This window comes from Osmerus eperlanus, chromosome 28 (genome assembly GCF_963692335.1).
Source record: "Osmerus eperlanus chromosome 28, fOsmEpe2.1, whole genome shotgun sequence".
Lineage (NCBI taxonomy): Eukaryota > Metazoa > Chordata > Actinopteri > Osmeriformes > Osmeridae > Osmerus > Osmerus eperlanus.
In genome coordinates this window covers 1977438-1993910 of record NC_085045.1, presented here as the reverse complement: position 1 = coordinate 1993910, position 16473 = coordinate 1977438, and the positions used below count along the sequence as shown (strand labels likewise).

Below are 16473 nucleotides of genomic sequence, written 5' to 3'. Positions count from 1 at the left end.
TGAACAGTGTTGCCGTTCGAGTTACGTACTGTATACTGCCCGGCTAATGTTGGCTAGCGAACTACAAAGCGAACGTTAGCTAGATTGTCAATTTCAAATTAGTGTAACAACATTCTTACTCCATGGCCGAGTTCATCTTCATCATAAATTTGCTCCACAGTCGGTAAAAGTTTTGGTGTGAGCAGGTAAACAGTAGCAAATTAGTTTGCTTGACTTGCTCAACTATCCGTCCTCCGTGTTTGACAAGTAGCGCTCAGCGTCCACTAGTTACCATGTCAACAGACACCACTCCTCCCACATCCCTCCCGATGCCTCCTTCTCATCTTGGCCGCATTGTTTATATATAGCTAAACAAACAAAAGTACAACGCAGATAAAGTACATTTTTAAAATGTGTTTATTTATTAACATACAGGGTCATAGAAAGATACAGCACATAAGAGTCGATTGTGGCAGAGGGTCCACTTCACAACAAAGCCAAAGAGATGCGTCGAGTCCAAGCCACGACGCCATCAGATACCGTCTGAGTCCGTGTTGTCACTTCCACTGCTGTCGTCATGGGGTGGAAGCACTCGGCTGTGGACCTTTGACCTTAGGGCAAGTTTCCTAATGAGAGAAAGAGGCATGGTGGCAAATAGTCAGTAATTCTCTATTACTGTAACAGACACACAACACCCAAGCCAAGCAGAATATCCTGAGACATTATGTGTCCCTAAAGAACATAAACTTTCTCTCTTATATCTTAATGTATCTTATTCATCTGGAATGGTTGGGTTATCAGAATACTCACCCATAGCCTGGCCAAGCAGATAAATCAAAATTTACCTCAGTCTCAATTTCTCACTATGTGCACAAACCCCATGATTTCCAATTATGTTCAAACTGCTCACCTCCTATGGTCAAAGTTACACCTCATTCGTGGTAGGGTGACCACTGTATAGGGAGGACGTTCCTGTCCACACACACACACACACAATAACATTTAATACAAACACTCAATGCGATTTTACAATTTCATATTTCAACGTCATGACCAGCCTTACTGCAGAGTGGTTTTGCTCCCTGTCTCCATGTGCAGGCCTCTGCTGGTCCCACAGGGTCATGTTCTCAAGGTTCTCTCCCAAGGTTCCACTAGACATGTCTTCGCTGCTGGCTGTTAAAACACAGGATCTATTTAAGGTTTCCATTTCACCCCTCATTCACTCAGCGATTCAGTCATTCTATCAGTCATTCTATCAGTCATTCTATCAGTCAGTCATTCACACTCCCTCCCTCCCTCCCTCCCTCCCTCCCTCCATTAATTAGTAAATCAATCAAATCACTGTTGTTCCCAATGTTCTTGGTGATCATTTCCTTATGAAAATATTATAATATATAAATATTGTGCCTTTTCTTTCTTTTATTAACTTCTGCTTGCAGTCCTCTTCACTGGTGGTCTGGCTTCCCTGAAAAACACACACACGCACACGCACACGCACACACACACACACACATTCAGAACACATGCAACTCAAATACATTTCTAACAGGAAACTGTATTTGCAGAAGGGCAACAGGTCTAGAGCCAGCCACACTCACATGCAATCATTCATGGAAAAAGGAACACAAAGGTGAAAAGGAAGTTTAGTGGCCTTTGCGGAGGCAATGGTGTTTAGAGTACCAGTTCTCAATCATTCATTACATTTAGTCATTTAGCAGACACTCTTATCCATTAGGCAGGGAAGGAAATAATTTGACATGAAGATGATACTTTGGGATTTAAAAAAACTCTCTTGATGACAGCTGGCCTCGTGAAATACTTTGAATCTCACAAGATTGCGAGATCAAGGCTGTTTTGAAAAAGCTATGATCAAATCTGAGATTTGAGACAGCCTAGAGCTTGTTAACCCATAATGCTGTGGAGAATGCAAATTGAACCCTGGAATCCGAATGAACATCCAAACTGCTATAAAAGAGGGTTGCAAGGGACTCATCCTGACGTCGTGATTGGTGCAGTGCCTGCGGAGGCGTGTCTTGAGGGCTAGGACCTCCCCCTCCTTGCGGAACAGTTTGGCCTGCAGGTCATCGCAGCGTTCCCCCAGCTCACGGATCTGCCTTCGGTACTGGTCCTTTTCCAGAAGACTCCGACAGTTCTCCTGGTGACTCTCCTCTCTGGAAGCCAGGGCCTGCAGAACAGAGCAGCACATTAACACTCCTTACATACACACACACACACTTAAACACTGACATATATATATCAAAGTTCAAGTTATTTACTTCCTACTAGTAAATATTCAGGACATTCATTTCACTGCCATCCTGCTTCTATGCAGTACTACAGTGGCACTATAACCTATAAGTATTTGTTGTACAACTCTGTAGTACTCCTGAGTAGTTGACCTTGTTTCGCTCCTTCATCACTTCCTCCAGCTGTTTCAGGATGTCCTCCATCCTCTGGCGGTACATCTTGGTGTCTTTCTTTAACGTTGTACATTTCAGCTCCAACACCTCCTTCTCCTCCCAGTACTACAAGTATGACATCAACTACACAATTATTCCTGCCGAAACAACCAATCACAAGAGTACCAGATACCAGAAACAGTGAATCAAGATATATAAAGTATCCTGGTCCACTGACAACAAGTCAACGTGAGCTAGAAAAGCAATTCTGTGCAACGCGTTGATGTTTTAGGACATAAACACTCGACTGTGCTCGGTGTCGAAGTTTGTTGTGGAAGGTTGTTCTGGGGTGTGTACTGAACGACCTACCCTGTCCCTCTGTTCCTGAGAGATGTGCAACTCCCTCTTCAGGCTGTAGATGCTGCTTATCTGCTCCCCGTTCACCCGTGGCTCATTATCCTCCAGACCCCCAGACATGTGGCTCTGCTCCCCCAGAACTCCAGCTCGAACAACCCCAGGGTTCTGGTCGTCCGCACCCTCTGCTCTCTCCTGGTCTACCAAACTCCATTTCCTTACCTGGGGCTCCCAGGACCAACTCTGGACCTCCACAGGCCTCTGCTCCTGGTCCCCGGCTTTCTGGTCGTCAACAACAGCGTCTCTCCCCTGTTTGTCTGGGGGTTGTGAAGACCCGCCTGACGCGTTCCCCTGCTGTTACAACAACACACTGTCAGCATCCGAACAAGATGGTTGTGAGGTTTGGGTTGGTGTGCTGCTGTGGGAATTTCAGTGTACATTCTTTTTATTGATCAGTCAAGTTAAGTTACATAAACATGTCGACAGCAGCTGAGCATTATAGTCTTTCATGACTTTACATTATAGTCATCCCAATCAATGTTAATTCAGCAACTTTTCTCTGCTTTGGGAATTTAAATGTTTAACATTTTAAAACGTTTTGTAAAATTTTTTAAACACGGCGTACCTTGGTCTCTATCTCCTGCAGCCGAGCTAAGAGAAGATGGTTCTGGTTCTGAAGCTGTGTCATGGTGTCCTGGCCGGGCCATCTCTCCACAATGTTCTTCAGGGACTTGGATCGCCGGTGCTGGATCTGGAAATCGCTTTCTGCCTTCATCAGGTTGTGTTTCAGCTTCTCAATCTGAGGCAGAGAAAGTGGAGGGACGTAACCGAGGTTACAGTGAGTTGCAACATAATGTTTTTAAAACGACACTAACATAATTCTACGATGGCTCAAAACCTGGCTAGGAGAGCTGAGGTTAAAGGTAAGCATCAGGGTCAAGGGTCATTGATTAGGTCAGGGGTGAGGGTCAGGGTGGAGTGCTTACCTCCAGCTGCAGGTCTCGGCTGGCCATGAGAGCACAGTTCTTCTCCTCGCTCAGCTTGGTGACCTGGAGCATCAGCCCATAGTTGTCGTCCTTCAGTAGACGGAGCTCCTCCAGATATCGACCCCGTTCTGCCCTGAGGCGCTGCAGCCTCTCCTGCTGGGTCTGCAGTCAGTCAACCAATCAATAACATGATCAATCTTCATCTAGAACAATTCTTCAAGTAAATATAAAACCACATAAAATCTCGATTGCAGAAATAAAACAAAAAGAAGCATTCAGTAAAAGCTGAGAAAGTAACTGAGTGAGTAAGCATGTTTAATGTGATCCTGTCCTGAAGAATCACCTTTAGTTCTCTCTCACCTGTAGTTCTCTCTCACCTGTAGTTCTCTCTCACCTGTAGTTCTCTCTCCTTGAGCTGCTGCTGCCTGTCTGCGTCCTGCAGACCCACCGCGGCTGCAGATGCCTCCTGCCTGCGTCTGCGCTCCTCTGCCAGACCCTTCTGCAGCCGGGTCACCTCCGACATCAGGAACTGGGTCAGCCCTGACTCCCCCACTGTGTCTGTGTACACACATAAACACAGAGAGAGATAGACACACACACAGACACAAGCGTGCACGAACACAGGTACACACACAGAGAGACGAGCACATAAACACACCATCACAAAAACTGTCAAATGAGAAATACCTAATACATAAAATACCTAAAAGACACACTTTTACTACACACTCGAGTTTGACTGCATGAATGCATGGATTCAAGAACGATCTGCTCACCGACTAGCATGGAGAAGGCTCGGGCTGGCTCCTTGCCTGTGATCTTGCGGTACAGTTGAGGATAGTCCAGCTCCAAACTCTCCAGGAAAGCCACATGACCCTTGACCCCTGTCCTTTGCAGAATGTCCAGCAGGACACCTGAGGAGAAGTAAACGGTGAAAGTAGCCATTCCAACAATTCTTCAAAGGCTAATATCATCACTAGACCAGACCAGCTGAAAGGGGAACATGGGTTTTTGTTGAACATTTCAAATACCAAAATACAGATGTCACGATATCATGGACCTGTCTATAGACTGAGGGTGTAAATACTTGTGATACTGTATAACCCAGGCTGTCCTCTTACCCACTCTGCGCCTTCGGAGCACAAGGCTGGGGTCGTTGAAGATCTGCTCCTCGTCCTCACCGCTCAGCACCTTGCACTGGCGCAGGTAAGGCGTGATGCGAGACGGCTCGATGGTCTTGAGCAGCAGCAGTCTGTAGTCCTCCAACTGCAGCCAACACTCCTCGTCCTCCATCGCAACTGTCTCTGACTAGAAAAACTGTCAGTCACTTTGCACCAACTGTTGGTCAACTTGTCGTTTTTTAAATGTGCTGTAGAAATAACCTTTGGTCGTTTGAAAACAAGGCGAACACAAACGCTGACTATTCAAGAGTCCCTGAAGAAAAAGCACTGTCATGGGTAGTTGACAAATCAGTGTCTAGTCACACAGTCTGATTGTACCACCCACAAGACACAAATTAAGCAATATCTAGACTGACATCTTACACAAACTCATGCGAATGAAAGTAAACTCAAACAGAATACAACCTGCTAATCGGAACTTTAAACAATCCAGCAGCTAGCTACAAAACGAATACAGCTGGTTTGAGAAATCTGAAATCTTTACCTGGGCACCGTTTAACTTCCTGCTGTCCACCTTTCACTCCCTGCCTCAGACTACGACATCAAGTAGCATGAATGGCTACAATAAAAATGATTGTTCACTGAAGAACCGTTTCTATTTTACGACACAGGCACACTTCCTCTTTCTGAGGATTCATTTCAGTTTTCTCTTTCCCATATTTCATAATATAGTTGTGCTAGAGGCCAATGGGGAACAAGGAACTCAACTTTTATTTCTGCCATGTCGTCCTTTTGGCAGGGCACAGTGACCGTTAAAAGTTCAGCTAGTCAGCTTCCAGTTTGTGGTATTTTCATACATATGGATTTAACTGTAATTACAGCAAATTTCTACTATATTCCTGCACTTTAGTCTCACTCATTGTCACATCAAATTGAACATGCTGAAAGAGAGGCTTCATTATTTCAAAATAACAATTTATTTAAAACATTTATAAACAGAATCTCTTTTTACAATAAGTATATATAGATGAAATTGAAAACATTTGCATAAACATAACATTTGTATCGTAAGAAGTGTACCATAGCTACTGTGGTCACAAAAATCTCTGACATCAAAATATCCTTCAGAACGCTTTGGGTTTTAAGAAGAGGAACAATCTTCTGCATTAGGATTGGAGGTGGCTCTGGTTGCAGGGGATGCCAGAGTAGTGAGCGGCAGGTGCGCCAGTACCGTCTGTTACCAGCAAGGAACTCTGGGTAAAGAACAGAAGGAACAAGGTTAAGTGTTGACGATTGTTGGTAACTAGGGTTTACACAATCTGGTTTAGCGGCTATATAACTAGGGTTAGTAAGAGTATGGAAATACTAAAGTTTGGTAGTCATGGTGGCAGAGTCAGGCTAGTTACCTGCATTCTTGTAGATCCATCTCTGACTTTTGCCCGTTTACTTAGTCTATAATCCGTCTGCTCTTCACCCTCGCCATTGTCCAAGGTTGGAGAGTTTGACCTCGAATCAGCCTCCACGTTGACCGGGTTGAGCGTGGCGAGAAAAGCGGGCAGGGTGTAGCAGGACAGGAAGCGAGCCTTGAGCATGAGGTACGCAGGGTTCGTCCCGAAGCGTTCCGCTATCACCTCCCTGACGGCGGCCACCTTCTCCTCCTCGCTGGCGCCCTGCTCTTCCGGGGGCAGCAGCTGCAAAGCGGAGGTGGTCAGGGACTTCTTGTGCCTGAGCAAAGCAGACAGGGAGGCCAGGTTGCTGGAGAAGGGAGGCAGGTAGGGCAAGGCCACCTCCAGCTTCGGCAGCACCACGCCCGTCTTGCCAGTCAGCCATTCGATCACCTGCGCCGGCTCCTCCGTTAGTATCAAGGAGGGGTCGAAGCGGAGGGGCTCGGGTTTGAAACTGGGCTCTGTGGCGTCGACTATGATCACATTGCTGGGCAGGCTTGGCGTGGCTGTGTGCGTGGGCAGGGGGACAGTCATTCCTGGAGATACTGGCCTGAAGAAAAGTTGTGGTCCTGGGGAAACATGCCTGATGAGAGTAGTGGGGTTCTGTCTTAGGATCGGCCTGGATCCAGGATGGCCCTGCTGCATAGGGAAGGGGCCAGACCCTGGAGACAACTGCCTGAGGAAGGGGATTGTTCCTGGGGAGGGATGCCTGAACACAGGCCCTGGTCCTGGGGTCCCTGGTTGCTGAACATGTAAGATGTAAGGTCTGCAAGGACCAGGTGAAAACTGTTGTTGCAGCGGACTAAAGGGGGATAAACCATGGGGCCATGGGGTAGAATTTGATTGTAGAAAAAACATAGGAACAGAACTGGTGGGTCCTGGATTAGGTTGTGATTGGGTGGGACCAGAGCCAGGCTGTGATTGGGTGGAACCATTGAGGGCACACCTTGGAGATTGTGGAGAGTCTACGGGCACGGCAGATGACTGGCTCACCCTTTGCACCAGACCACAGACTGCAGGAAGACTGGTGGAGGGTGTGAGACCTGGATCAGGATTGGTGGAGAGTGCAAAAGCTTGGCCAGAATTGGTGGAAAATGTAGTAGTTGCGGTGGAATTTGTGATGGTTGTCTGAGGGTTTAGGTTTGGACTGTAAGATTGCGTCAGAGCAGTACCAGGATTGGTGGACATTGTATAGCTTGAATGATCGTTGGTTATAGCGTTGGTGGATGGTGTCTGTTGGCTATCCGGCTGTTTCGGGCGGAGGGACCGCTGGCCGGCTATGGAATAGACAATGTTTATATCCAAGGGAGGAGGAGGAGCTGGCTTTTCATTTGTGATGGTCCAGGGCGTGGGAGAGCATGTCTGAGGGTCGGCTTTAGGAGCGATCTGCATGCAGGTTTTCCTGAATCCGGGCGACTTTCCATCAGTCTTCAGGAGGGCTTTGGGTTCAGGAGCAGCTTCTTTGCAGGTTCTCTTGCGTCTGGGTGACACTCCATCGGCCCTTTTGCCTTTCTCCAAGAGAGCTTTGACCTTTTCGGTCGGTTTACGAGCTCGTTTCCCCACAGCGGGACTGCTCACCTTGGGAGACACGCTGATCTCTGCTACGATGGTCCTGCCTGGAGGTGACCGGAAGGAGTTTGTTTGGAGGGGGACACGCAGAATGGTAGGGGTGGATAATGTGTTAGCACTGCAGGTTAGGGGGTTAAAGTTGGAACTGGATGACGGGATAGGGGGGGATTGGAGGCAGAGGATGTGTGGGGAGGGGGATGTGAGGGGGCCTGGTAGGGTGGTGTTGAGGGGGACGGGTTTCTGACCCTTCGCCACGACAAATCTAACCATTGGAACTCCAGGGACAGGAAGAGGAGATGCCCGGACAGGAATTCTGGTGCCTTGGACAGGAAGTGAGTGGGCTTGTACAGGAAGTCGTTGACCCTGTACTATGGGCTGCGTGATGAACACAGGTGAAGGACCCATGAAGACTGATGAGATCGGAGCTGCAGATTGTCGACTATTCTGCTGTGTCATCGAGTTCCCAGGTATTTTTCTGACTTGCTGTAGCCTGTTGGCCACCGTGCTTTGAAACGTTGTCTGCCGATTTTGCACTGGAACACAAAGACAGGCCCTTTACCGCCTGTGTCATCCTCTCTCTCCCCCCCTTACGCTCTCTCTCCCCCCCTTACTCTCTCTCTCCCCACATTTCCTGTCCTCTCCAAAACACACCATCTCTGTCAGAAACAAATGCCACCAAAACAAAATTCCAACAAAGGTCCATACACTCTATTTAAGATGCCTTCATCTAATCTGGTCATCTGGTGGTTTCCATGATGCTAATAGGATAATAAACTATAACATGATGAAGTGGTCTAAGGGCACAGAAGGCAGCCCTTAGCAGTACATTACTTCTTGTGATCCCTACGAATTTGTCCCTTCTTTGCACGTAGAAACGTCTGCTAAATAAATCCTAATATTTAGATATCATATACATATCTAATGTATATGACACACCATAGATAGTGTGGGTAACCATAGTAACTGGCTTACCAGGCTGGACAGGAACGAGCTGCATCTGAAATTGACATTACAACACGTTCAGTTGGTGATGTTGTACATTTGTTTACACTTTATTCTTATTATCGACGTCTGCCCTACAATGGCAACACTGTTACACACCCTCTGCGGATTCTGGCGATGCTGGATGATCTTCTTGCAGCCGTCGGTGTCGACGCGGAGCGCCTGTGATGGAGAGGAAACATCACGATGATTAGGCGCTCCTTGATTTCATTTTCGCAAAGAACCAGGAAACAAGTGGAAGAAACGTACAAGTTCTGTGCAAGAAGTGATACGCTCAACAAGCGCTGATCAGCTGTGGTCTGACCCCGCGATTACACGGTGATGCTGAAGCTGGGTTCCTATACTACTCCTTGGAGGTTAAAGGTCAGGGGTCAATGCCTACCTGCAGAAAGAACTTGAACACTGGGGTGCTGGTGAGTTCCAACGCTTCTGCTCTCTCTCGAACCACGTCCACTACACACACAGATCAATTCAACTGAAACATCTTCACAGAAAACAGGCAATACACGGGACGACTAGATTTGGAGGTGGAGTTACGTTTCCAGGGTCTGTTCTTGGTGAGGGGCGCGGGCAGCAGCAGGTTGCCCACCCAGGGGGTGACCGCCACCAGGAGGGCGTGGTGCAGACTGGTGTTGCTGGTCATGCTGGACGGCCTGTGGAACGTTCTCACTGGACCGGACCGGAAGCTGTTCCTCTACACACACACAAAGACAAACGCACGTTTGTGTGTGTCGGAGGCACATGCAGAGGCCAGTGACGGCCTCTGCAGTGTTTCCCCTAGCATTACATTAGGGGGGCGCCCCGCCCCCCCAACAGCACCCCCCGCCCCCCCTGGAAGGTCAATTTAATTTCCTAAAAAAATAAATAATAATATTATTATTTATTTTTTTAGGAAATTAAATATATATATATATATATATATATATATATATAAAAATATAAATAAAATAAAAAATTATATAGCACCAGATCACAAAATAAGTCATTTAAGGTTACCTTTCCTATAAAACAGCTATAGCTTGCTCTTTTATTAAACAAACTAAATGGCCTTATGTTATTTACACAACGGCATGTCATATGTCTCTACATGGTCGCCCACCCCCCCAAAGCTGTAAACCTAGGGGAAACACTGCTCTGTATGCCGAGAGACTAAAAGGTTAGCAGCTAGCAAAGTGAGAGATGTTCCTGTTACCTTCCTGGAGGCACAGACTCCTCTCCAGAGCATCAGCTCCTTGATTTCTGCGAACGGCACCTTGAGCATGGCCAGCAGACTGTGGCGATCCTGGAAACACAGCAGCAGCAGCTTTCAACATTGACAAGTGTGTCTGCTAGGCACCGTAGTGACGGTTATACGTTTGTGTGTGGGGATTGTGAATGTGTGTGATAACAAGAGTTACCTTCTTGGCCAGTACTGCAGGGTTGTCCCCCACCACAGATTCCAAGTAGTTTCCAAAGCGATCCAGGATGGTGGAGCGAACCATTACATTCTGGTGTGTGGGGGGGTCCTGGCTGGGGTGTACTGAGCTGCTAGGCTGGCCATGGTTAAGTCCAGATGTGTCAGGAACCTCTTGAGAGGAGTTAACACTTGGCAGCTCTACAAACACAGTATTTAGGGTCCCAGAGCCCCTGGCATTAGGGTCCCATGTTGGAATCCATTTTTCGAGGGGGGGGATCAAGTAAGTAAGTCTCTCAACTTCCTCCTCCGTCTCGCTCTCCACAGCCCCCCTTTTTCGCTTTTCCCCCTTGGTCTCATCATCGCTGTCCATGTAAACGATTTGTGTCGGATCTTCTTCCTCCGAGGTGGATCCCTCCTCTTCCTCCTCCAGCTTCTGCAGTCTCTTCCTGATCCTTTTTCTCACACTCTTCCTCATCGCTCTGGACTGCTTCTTTGTCAACCCGCTCTTTAACAGAGAGGAGAAAGAGAGAGACAGAGAGAGAGAGAAAGGGATGATGACCGAGCTGACCACAGGAACTAAACGAGGTGCAGCTAATGTGATTGTTGTCTGCTCATTCAGCAAAGCCAATTGAAACACTTTCAGTAATTGCTATCTAGAAATGGAAAAAAAATAACACAATATATATTCCTTTAATACAGAAAAAAGACCCTTGATATAGATGATGACAGGGGCAGTGGGACCCTGGAGAGACTTACTTTGTGCCGCTTTAACTTACTCCACTGAGTCATACACTGGGAGTCCAGTCTGTTTGGGATCTCCCTGGAGATCGCAGCCCACTTCCCTTTACAGGACAGGAAAGAAGGAAGTGACATCACAGTCAGTTTCAATATTCTTTTTGAATGCTCTTATAAAGTGCCATAATGGTATGTAAGGATTCCCAAAGACAGAATAAACCAGGCATTGACCTGAAAGGCCAGTGGATGTACTTGATGTACTTTTTTTTTATTAAGGAAATGTTATTTTACTTTAATCCTCAGTTATTAAAAAAAGCTGTCCCACCCACATTTGAACACAACCCTACACCCATGTTCAAGTGTTCCCACGTGTACAAACCTTCTCCATGTTTTTTCACCATTTCTTTCAGTAACAACATCTCCTCTGGAGACCAGGGACCCTTCTTCACACCCTCTCTCAAGCAGTCCAGGTACCTACCCAAGCAAAGGCAATGAGATGTCCACACAACCGCTGGATAGCAACAACAACAATACGTCTCCCAGTCAGCCAATCAGGGCCCAGTCGGGACCTCACCTGTCGCGGCATTGGGTGTCAGTCCTGCCTGGGACGTCTTGCTTTATCTTCCACCACCTCCCGGCGCCATACTTGGACACAGCTTTCAGGAGCAGCTACACACACACACACACACACACACATTTTTATCCCCTGTACAGAACTGTGTTCAACCATAGTTGTTTTCAAACATGCTCCATAAAACGAATATTGACGGTTCGAATCCAGGTCTTTACCTGGTCTTCATCTGGGGTCCAGTGCCCTTTTTTGAGGGATGGGTCTAGAACCATGGTCCAGCGGTACATCACCTGTGAAGCGGGTCTCCCTTCCATGAAGTACGACACTGAGGGTTCATGGGATCACACAAGAGAGGAAACACCACTGAGTGAACACGAGAGCCAGTTTACAGCGCAGAGAAGCTGGAGTTAACTTGACCACGTAAATGGGTTTCGTTAGTAACTGTGGTTAGTTAGTGATCGTGGTCGTATTCGTGGGATGTTGGTAGGTGTAGATGTTAGTGTTGGGGTGGGGTGGGTGCGCTTAGGTACGTTGGCGTCTTTGGTTTGCGTCTCGGGTGGTGGGGTCGGAGAGGGTTGTTAGAAATATTAATCTTTATCAAGTATTGCACAGTCATTCAGTGAAGTTAAGAAAGTTTTATTACTTGCAGCCGGCTAGCAAGGAGACAAAATCATCATGGTGATAACAATGTTTGTCTGTTAGGGGAGTCAGGTGGCTGAGTGGTGAGGGAATCGGGCTAGTAATCCGAAGGTTGCCAGTTCGATTCCCGGTCATGCCAAATGACGTTGTGTCCTTGGGCAAGGCACTTCACCCTACTTGCCTCGGGGGAATGTCCCTGTACTTACTGTAAGTCGCTCTGGATAAGAGCGTCTGCTAAATGACTAAATGTAAATGTTATCTTGTGGCGCTAGCTAACCATTTAAACGAAACCGCTCTCGGCAGGCATGCAACTGTCACATGGCTCTCCTTTCATTGGCTGTCATCCTGCGTGTGTGAGAGTGCGTGCGCCTGTGTCTTGAAGTGGCCCTGCTTGGGCTAACTAAATGACATGCTCAGAGAAGGATCTTCCTGTTTACCTAAGCCTGGTCATTGTCTATAGTTCATTTATGGGTGGCCTCTCTCTCTACACACACGGCTAAACACAGTATCATTTTATACAGAATAAAAGGTTACATCTTCAACTTTTCTGACAGGGTGTAGATGCACGGTGACGTAGTCAGGTCTACAAAGCCTTACTCTGCGTGTAGGGGATGAAGTTTCCAACTCGCATCTTCTCCGTCAGATCTCTGAGTTGCTGGTCGTCTTGAGGTTGCCAGGGGCCCTTTTTGAAGGTCTTGGAGACGTAGCGCTGGAAGGCCTGCAGACACATGAAGCCTGTCCTGTTGGTCTGCAGGCAGGGAAAGCAGACAGAAACACGGAAGCTTAGAGATGTGGCAAACAAACATGATTTATCTACTGCATGATACCATGCATGCATCCTGATGACATGATGATAAAAGGAAGGTATCATGCCCTCCAAGGGCATGATACCTCCAAGGACCATTTCCATCAACTGTATTTGTATCTGGTCATGTCTACTTCCTAGGGGTGTAACGATACACTCAGCTCACGATTCGATACGTATTACGATACAATACATATCACGATATTTTGAACAGCATTTTTAATGAAACAAATTCGATTAACAGATGTATTTCCAAAACATTAAACATTTTCAATAATTTTCTTTGTTGTACATACAATTTAGTTAACTCGGTTCAAGCGATTCCTGTGAATGCAGTGAAGCACGCATGACGCAGGTGCAGAGTAGGTCACGTGCTCGTAACTCAACCAATAGGATCAAACGGACGTCATATTGTAAAAATATTGCCATAACTCTACGATACATATTGTACAATTTTTTATTGCGATATATTGTTCGACGATATATTGTTACACCCTTACTACTTCCTCTATTTACCTACTCCAGACACTCACCCCCAGCTGTTCAGCAATCAGCTCCCAATTGATGCAGAGGTTTTTGTGCGCTACGATCCTAAGCTTGTCGATCTCTTTATCCTTCCAGATGTTCTTGTTGATTGAGGGGTGAAGGCAGTTTTGCCAGAAAAGCTTGATGTTCTCCGCATCCTGCAGACCTTCGAACTGCGAGGAGAGAGGGTATGGTCAGACTGGACCAGATGGTCTTGGAAGTGAGAGAGGAGGTCATAGTGGAGGGGGTTGTTGACATTCTGGTGTCAGGGGTGAAAGGTCAAGACAACAAGTAGAAGAATACGAGTGTAGGTTGAAGGTAGAAGGGTCATTTACAGACAGAACTTTTCTGAGGAAAACATAACTTTTTTTGACCTACATCAATATTGGCGATCTTCTCCCAGTCGTGTTCATCAAGGCGGCTACCAGTCAGCTCCTCCTCCTTCTTCGCCCTGTCCAATCAGAGACACCCACACATCAGCTTGGCTGTGCTATGTACAGTATAGTACAGATGCACATCGAGTAGAAGGTAGTATGGGTTTAGCTCTGTGTAGATGTTTTCTTGTTAGCTACCTGATCTCTTCTATTTCCTTCTCTAACTGGTCGATCTGCTGGCGCAGGTTCTGCTTCTCGGCTCCACTGTCCGTTTTAGAAATCTTCTCGGTCAGATATTCCACCCTTCACACAAGGACACGAGAGAGATTAGGCAGGCAGCAAGCAGAGAAAGAAAGAGGTAAAGAGAAATGGAAAGAAAAGGGTAAGGAGGCCCAGGGAATTGGACTAAGGCAGAAAGAAAGAACAAATGAGAGAGAAAGAGGAAGAGAAAGAAAAAGAGAAAATAAAAATGATAGATGACTCACTTGGTCAGTTTGGGTTTAATCATCAGCCTCATACAGTCCCTGACCACAGAGTTGACCAGGAGTGCCTTCTGCCAGCCTGTCCCTGAGCACAGGAAATACGAGCACACGCCGCCACAACATCAACAAGCCGCCACAACATCAACAAGCCGCCACAACATCAACGCACAGGTCAGACTCGCCGTCTCTCGGCCGTGGTTGAATGGGGTCATCATTTACAAACTCACATCTTTTTACTTTCGCCATCCCCGCCCCCCTGTTCTCTTTGCTGTTCTTCTCCTTAGTCTCTGGGTTGGCTGGGGGTCCCTGGGGAGGGTGGGGCACATGGGTAAGACGAGCTGCAGCTACGTGTAATACAGTACATGCATTTTTACTTAGAACACGTTGAACTTGCGAGTTCAACTTGTATATAGCAGGTAGGGCAGGCTGTCCTTGATTAGGGACACTGCTACCAAACAAGATCATATGGAAGTTGATGCTATCCTGGACAGTGCAATGGAGACAATGGATGTTGCCTTGTAGCTAATGAACACTCATATAGCAAGCATCTAAGCTCATCTAAGCATTTCAGTGGATAAGAGACAGTATCGTAGTTTATAGTGTCCAGAAAATAGCCCCCTTAGTCACCGAGGATGGGGATCTGGAGAGGAAGACCTACCAGGGCTGTGAGCTTGTCCTTGAAGTAGGGTCTGAGGAAATGTCCCATGAACAGGTTGTTAGGGTTGTAGTTAGGTATGGAGTTCTTGGCACAGCCGTCTGAAGGGCCTGGTCCCGACATTTGAGCCACTAGCTCTTTCTGCAAAAAATAAATACAATAATAATATGTATTTGGACCGTTTCCTGACAGATGAAATGTAGTAAAATACAGACTGTGACTGCTGTTTTCCTCTGGTGCTGTGTCAGACCGACCTGCTGTTGCTTGTTGTCAGCCAGATGCTTCTCCAGCTCCTCCATCTTCTCCCTCAGGACTTCCTGGTAGACCAGGTTCATCTGCAGGCAGGACTCCGCCGTCTGAGGCAGATCAAGCTCCTCCTCACTGGCCTCCTCACTCTGGGGGGAGACAAACGAGGATGACTGTGGGTGTGTGAGGGGTGGAGGAAGGGTGAGGGAGACAGTGAGTGACTGTCTCACCCTCGCCCACCACTCACCCAGAGGTGGGTTGAAGAAGGGAGAGAGAGAGAGAGAGAGAGAGAGAGAGAGAGAGAGAGAGAGAGAGAGAGAGAGAGAGAGAGAGAGAGAGAGAGAGAGAGAGAGAGAGAGAGTAGAAGACAGTGAGATGGAAGGAGGGTGAAGGAAAGATATAAAAAGAGAAGGTTGTGAGGTGAGGAGTTGGAACTTTTATGATTCAATGTTACACACAGTAAACAAACTAAAGGCACCCAGTCACTCACCCCCTCTGGTGCAATCCCTCCATCCTCCTCATCTGCACAACGCAAAGAGCACAATTAGCTCAGAGCCCCGGTCATACACACTATGCAATGACAATCTATGTGGCCAGTTGCTCCTCTTACCAGACAGAATGATTGCATCAGTCCCTAGAGAGCGCTCCAACTCCTCAATCTCTCTTTGAACTCTCTCCCTCTCACCCTCCAGGTCCTCTGCATCCTGTTGGCCAGTCAAACCACCTCATAATGCGTTAATCTAAAATATCGAATGAAGTACTGGACACTACATTGCTACATGGAACCACAAGTTGCTTTTCTTACCAAAGCAGAACCCGAAGCGTCATTGTCGTCCGAATCATCTGACAAATTGTGACAAAAGACCAAGTTAAATTATTCTCATTATTGAAACTAGTAATATTGCATAGCCAATCTGTTTATGCTCGAACATGACTAACTCACCGGAAGAACTGTCAGAGGACACCAAGTCAATGGAGATGCTCTCTGGACCCAGACTGCGCTCGAGCTCCAATATCTGACGCTCTATCTTCTCCCTCCGTGCCGCGAGGTCGTCCGAAGACATGGCGCATCAGTGTAGTGTATCTGTGACAAGTTTATAATCAGTTAACATGGCTAATATTGGCTTCAATAGAAATTAACCTAAATATAATTTCAAGTTGCTCACATACACACAAGGTACGCTGCACGC

At 47.0% G+C, this 16473-nt stretch overlaps 2 protein-coding genes across 4 annotated transcripts; both read right to left on the bottom strand.

Moving 5' to 3' along the window:
* Positions 1-381: 381 nt before the first annotated feature.
* card9 (caspase recruitment domain family, member 9) lies at positions 382-5470 on the bottom strand. 3 transcript variants are annotated; one of them, XM_062454855.1, is made up of 13 exons: positions 5384-5470; positions 4840-5026; positions 4495-4632; positions 4113-4276; positions 3719-3880; positions 3358-3531; positions 2748-3086; positions 2379-2504; positions 1979-2164; positions 1387-1444; positions 1043-1152; positions 890-951; positions 382-605 (listed from the first exon to the last, which is right to left on the bottom strand). In XM_062454855.1, exons 2-13 carry the CDS (start codon positions 5009-5011, stop codon positions 512-514), a joined length of 1785 nt encoding a protein of 594 aa, XP_062310839.1. In that variant the 5' UTR covers positions 5012-5026; positions 5384-5470; the 3' UTR covers positions 382-511. The 3 variants fall into 3 exon arrangements, with proteins under 3 accessions (XP_062310839.1, XP_062310840.1, XP_062310841.1); XM_062454856.1 differs by having other exon boundaries at positions 4840-5035; positions 5384-5448; XM_062454857.1 differs by lacking the exon at positions 5384-5470 and having other exon boundaries at positions 2748-3083; positions 4840-5154.
* Positions 5471-5805: 335 nt separating this feature from the next.
* Positions 5806-16215, bottom strand: snapc4 (small nuclear RNA activating complex, polypeptide 4). The gene is made up of 24 exons (XM_062454061.1): positions 16194-16215; positions 16089-16126; positions 15894-15987; positions 15774-15805; positions 15292-15432; positions 15041-15178; positions 14610-14688; positions 14386-14467; positions 14099-14203; positions 13905-13977; positions 13535-13699; positions 12794-12944; positions 11776-11882; positions 11561-11655; positions 11366-11460; positions 11008-11093; positions 10253-10756; positions 10048-10137; positions 9393-9549; positions 9238-9308; positions 8955-9017; positions 8826-8850; positions 6246-8386; positions 5806-6092 (listed from the first exon to the last, which is right to left on the bottom strand). The coding sequence occupies exons 1-24, from the start codon at positions 16213-16215 to the stop codon at positions 6006-6008; spliced, it is 4641 nt and encodes a 1546-aa protein (XP_062310045.1). The 3' UTR covers positions 5806-6005.
* Between the last annotated feature and the right edge of the window lie 258 nt (positions 16216-16473).

Bases quoted from the DNA above. Each gene is read 5' to 3' on its own strand.
- card9 (XM_062454855.1), bottom strand. From the start codon at position 5,011: ATGGAGGACGAGGAGTGTTGGCTGCAGTTGGAGGACTACAGACTGCTG. The intron at 3,532-3,718 runs GTAAGCACTCCA...TCTCTGCCTCAG, and splicing joins GCCGAGACCTGCAGCTGGAG to ATTGAGAAGCTGAAACACAA. The intron at 2,505-2,747 runs GTAGGTCGTTCA...TCATACTTGTAG, and splicing joins CTCAGGAACAGAGGGACAGG to TACTGGGAGGAGAAGGAGGT.
- snapc4 (XM_062454061.1), bottom strand. From the start codon at position 16,215: ATGTTCGAGCATAAACAGATTG. The intron at 14,468-14,609 runs GTGAGTTTGTAA...TCCTGTGCTCAG, and splicing joins GATGGCGAAAGTAAAAAGAT to GGACAGGCTGGCAGAAGGCA. The intron at 9,309-9,392 runs GTAACTCCACCT...CTGTGTGTGTAG, and splicing joins CAAGAACAGACCCTGGAAAC to TGGACGTGGTTCGAGAGAGA.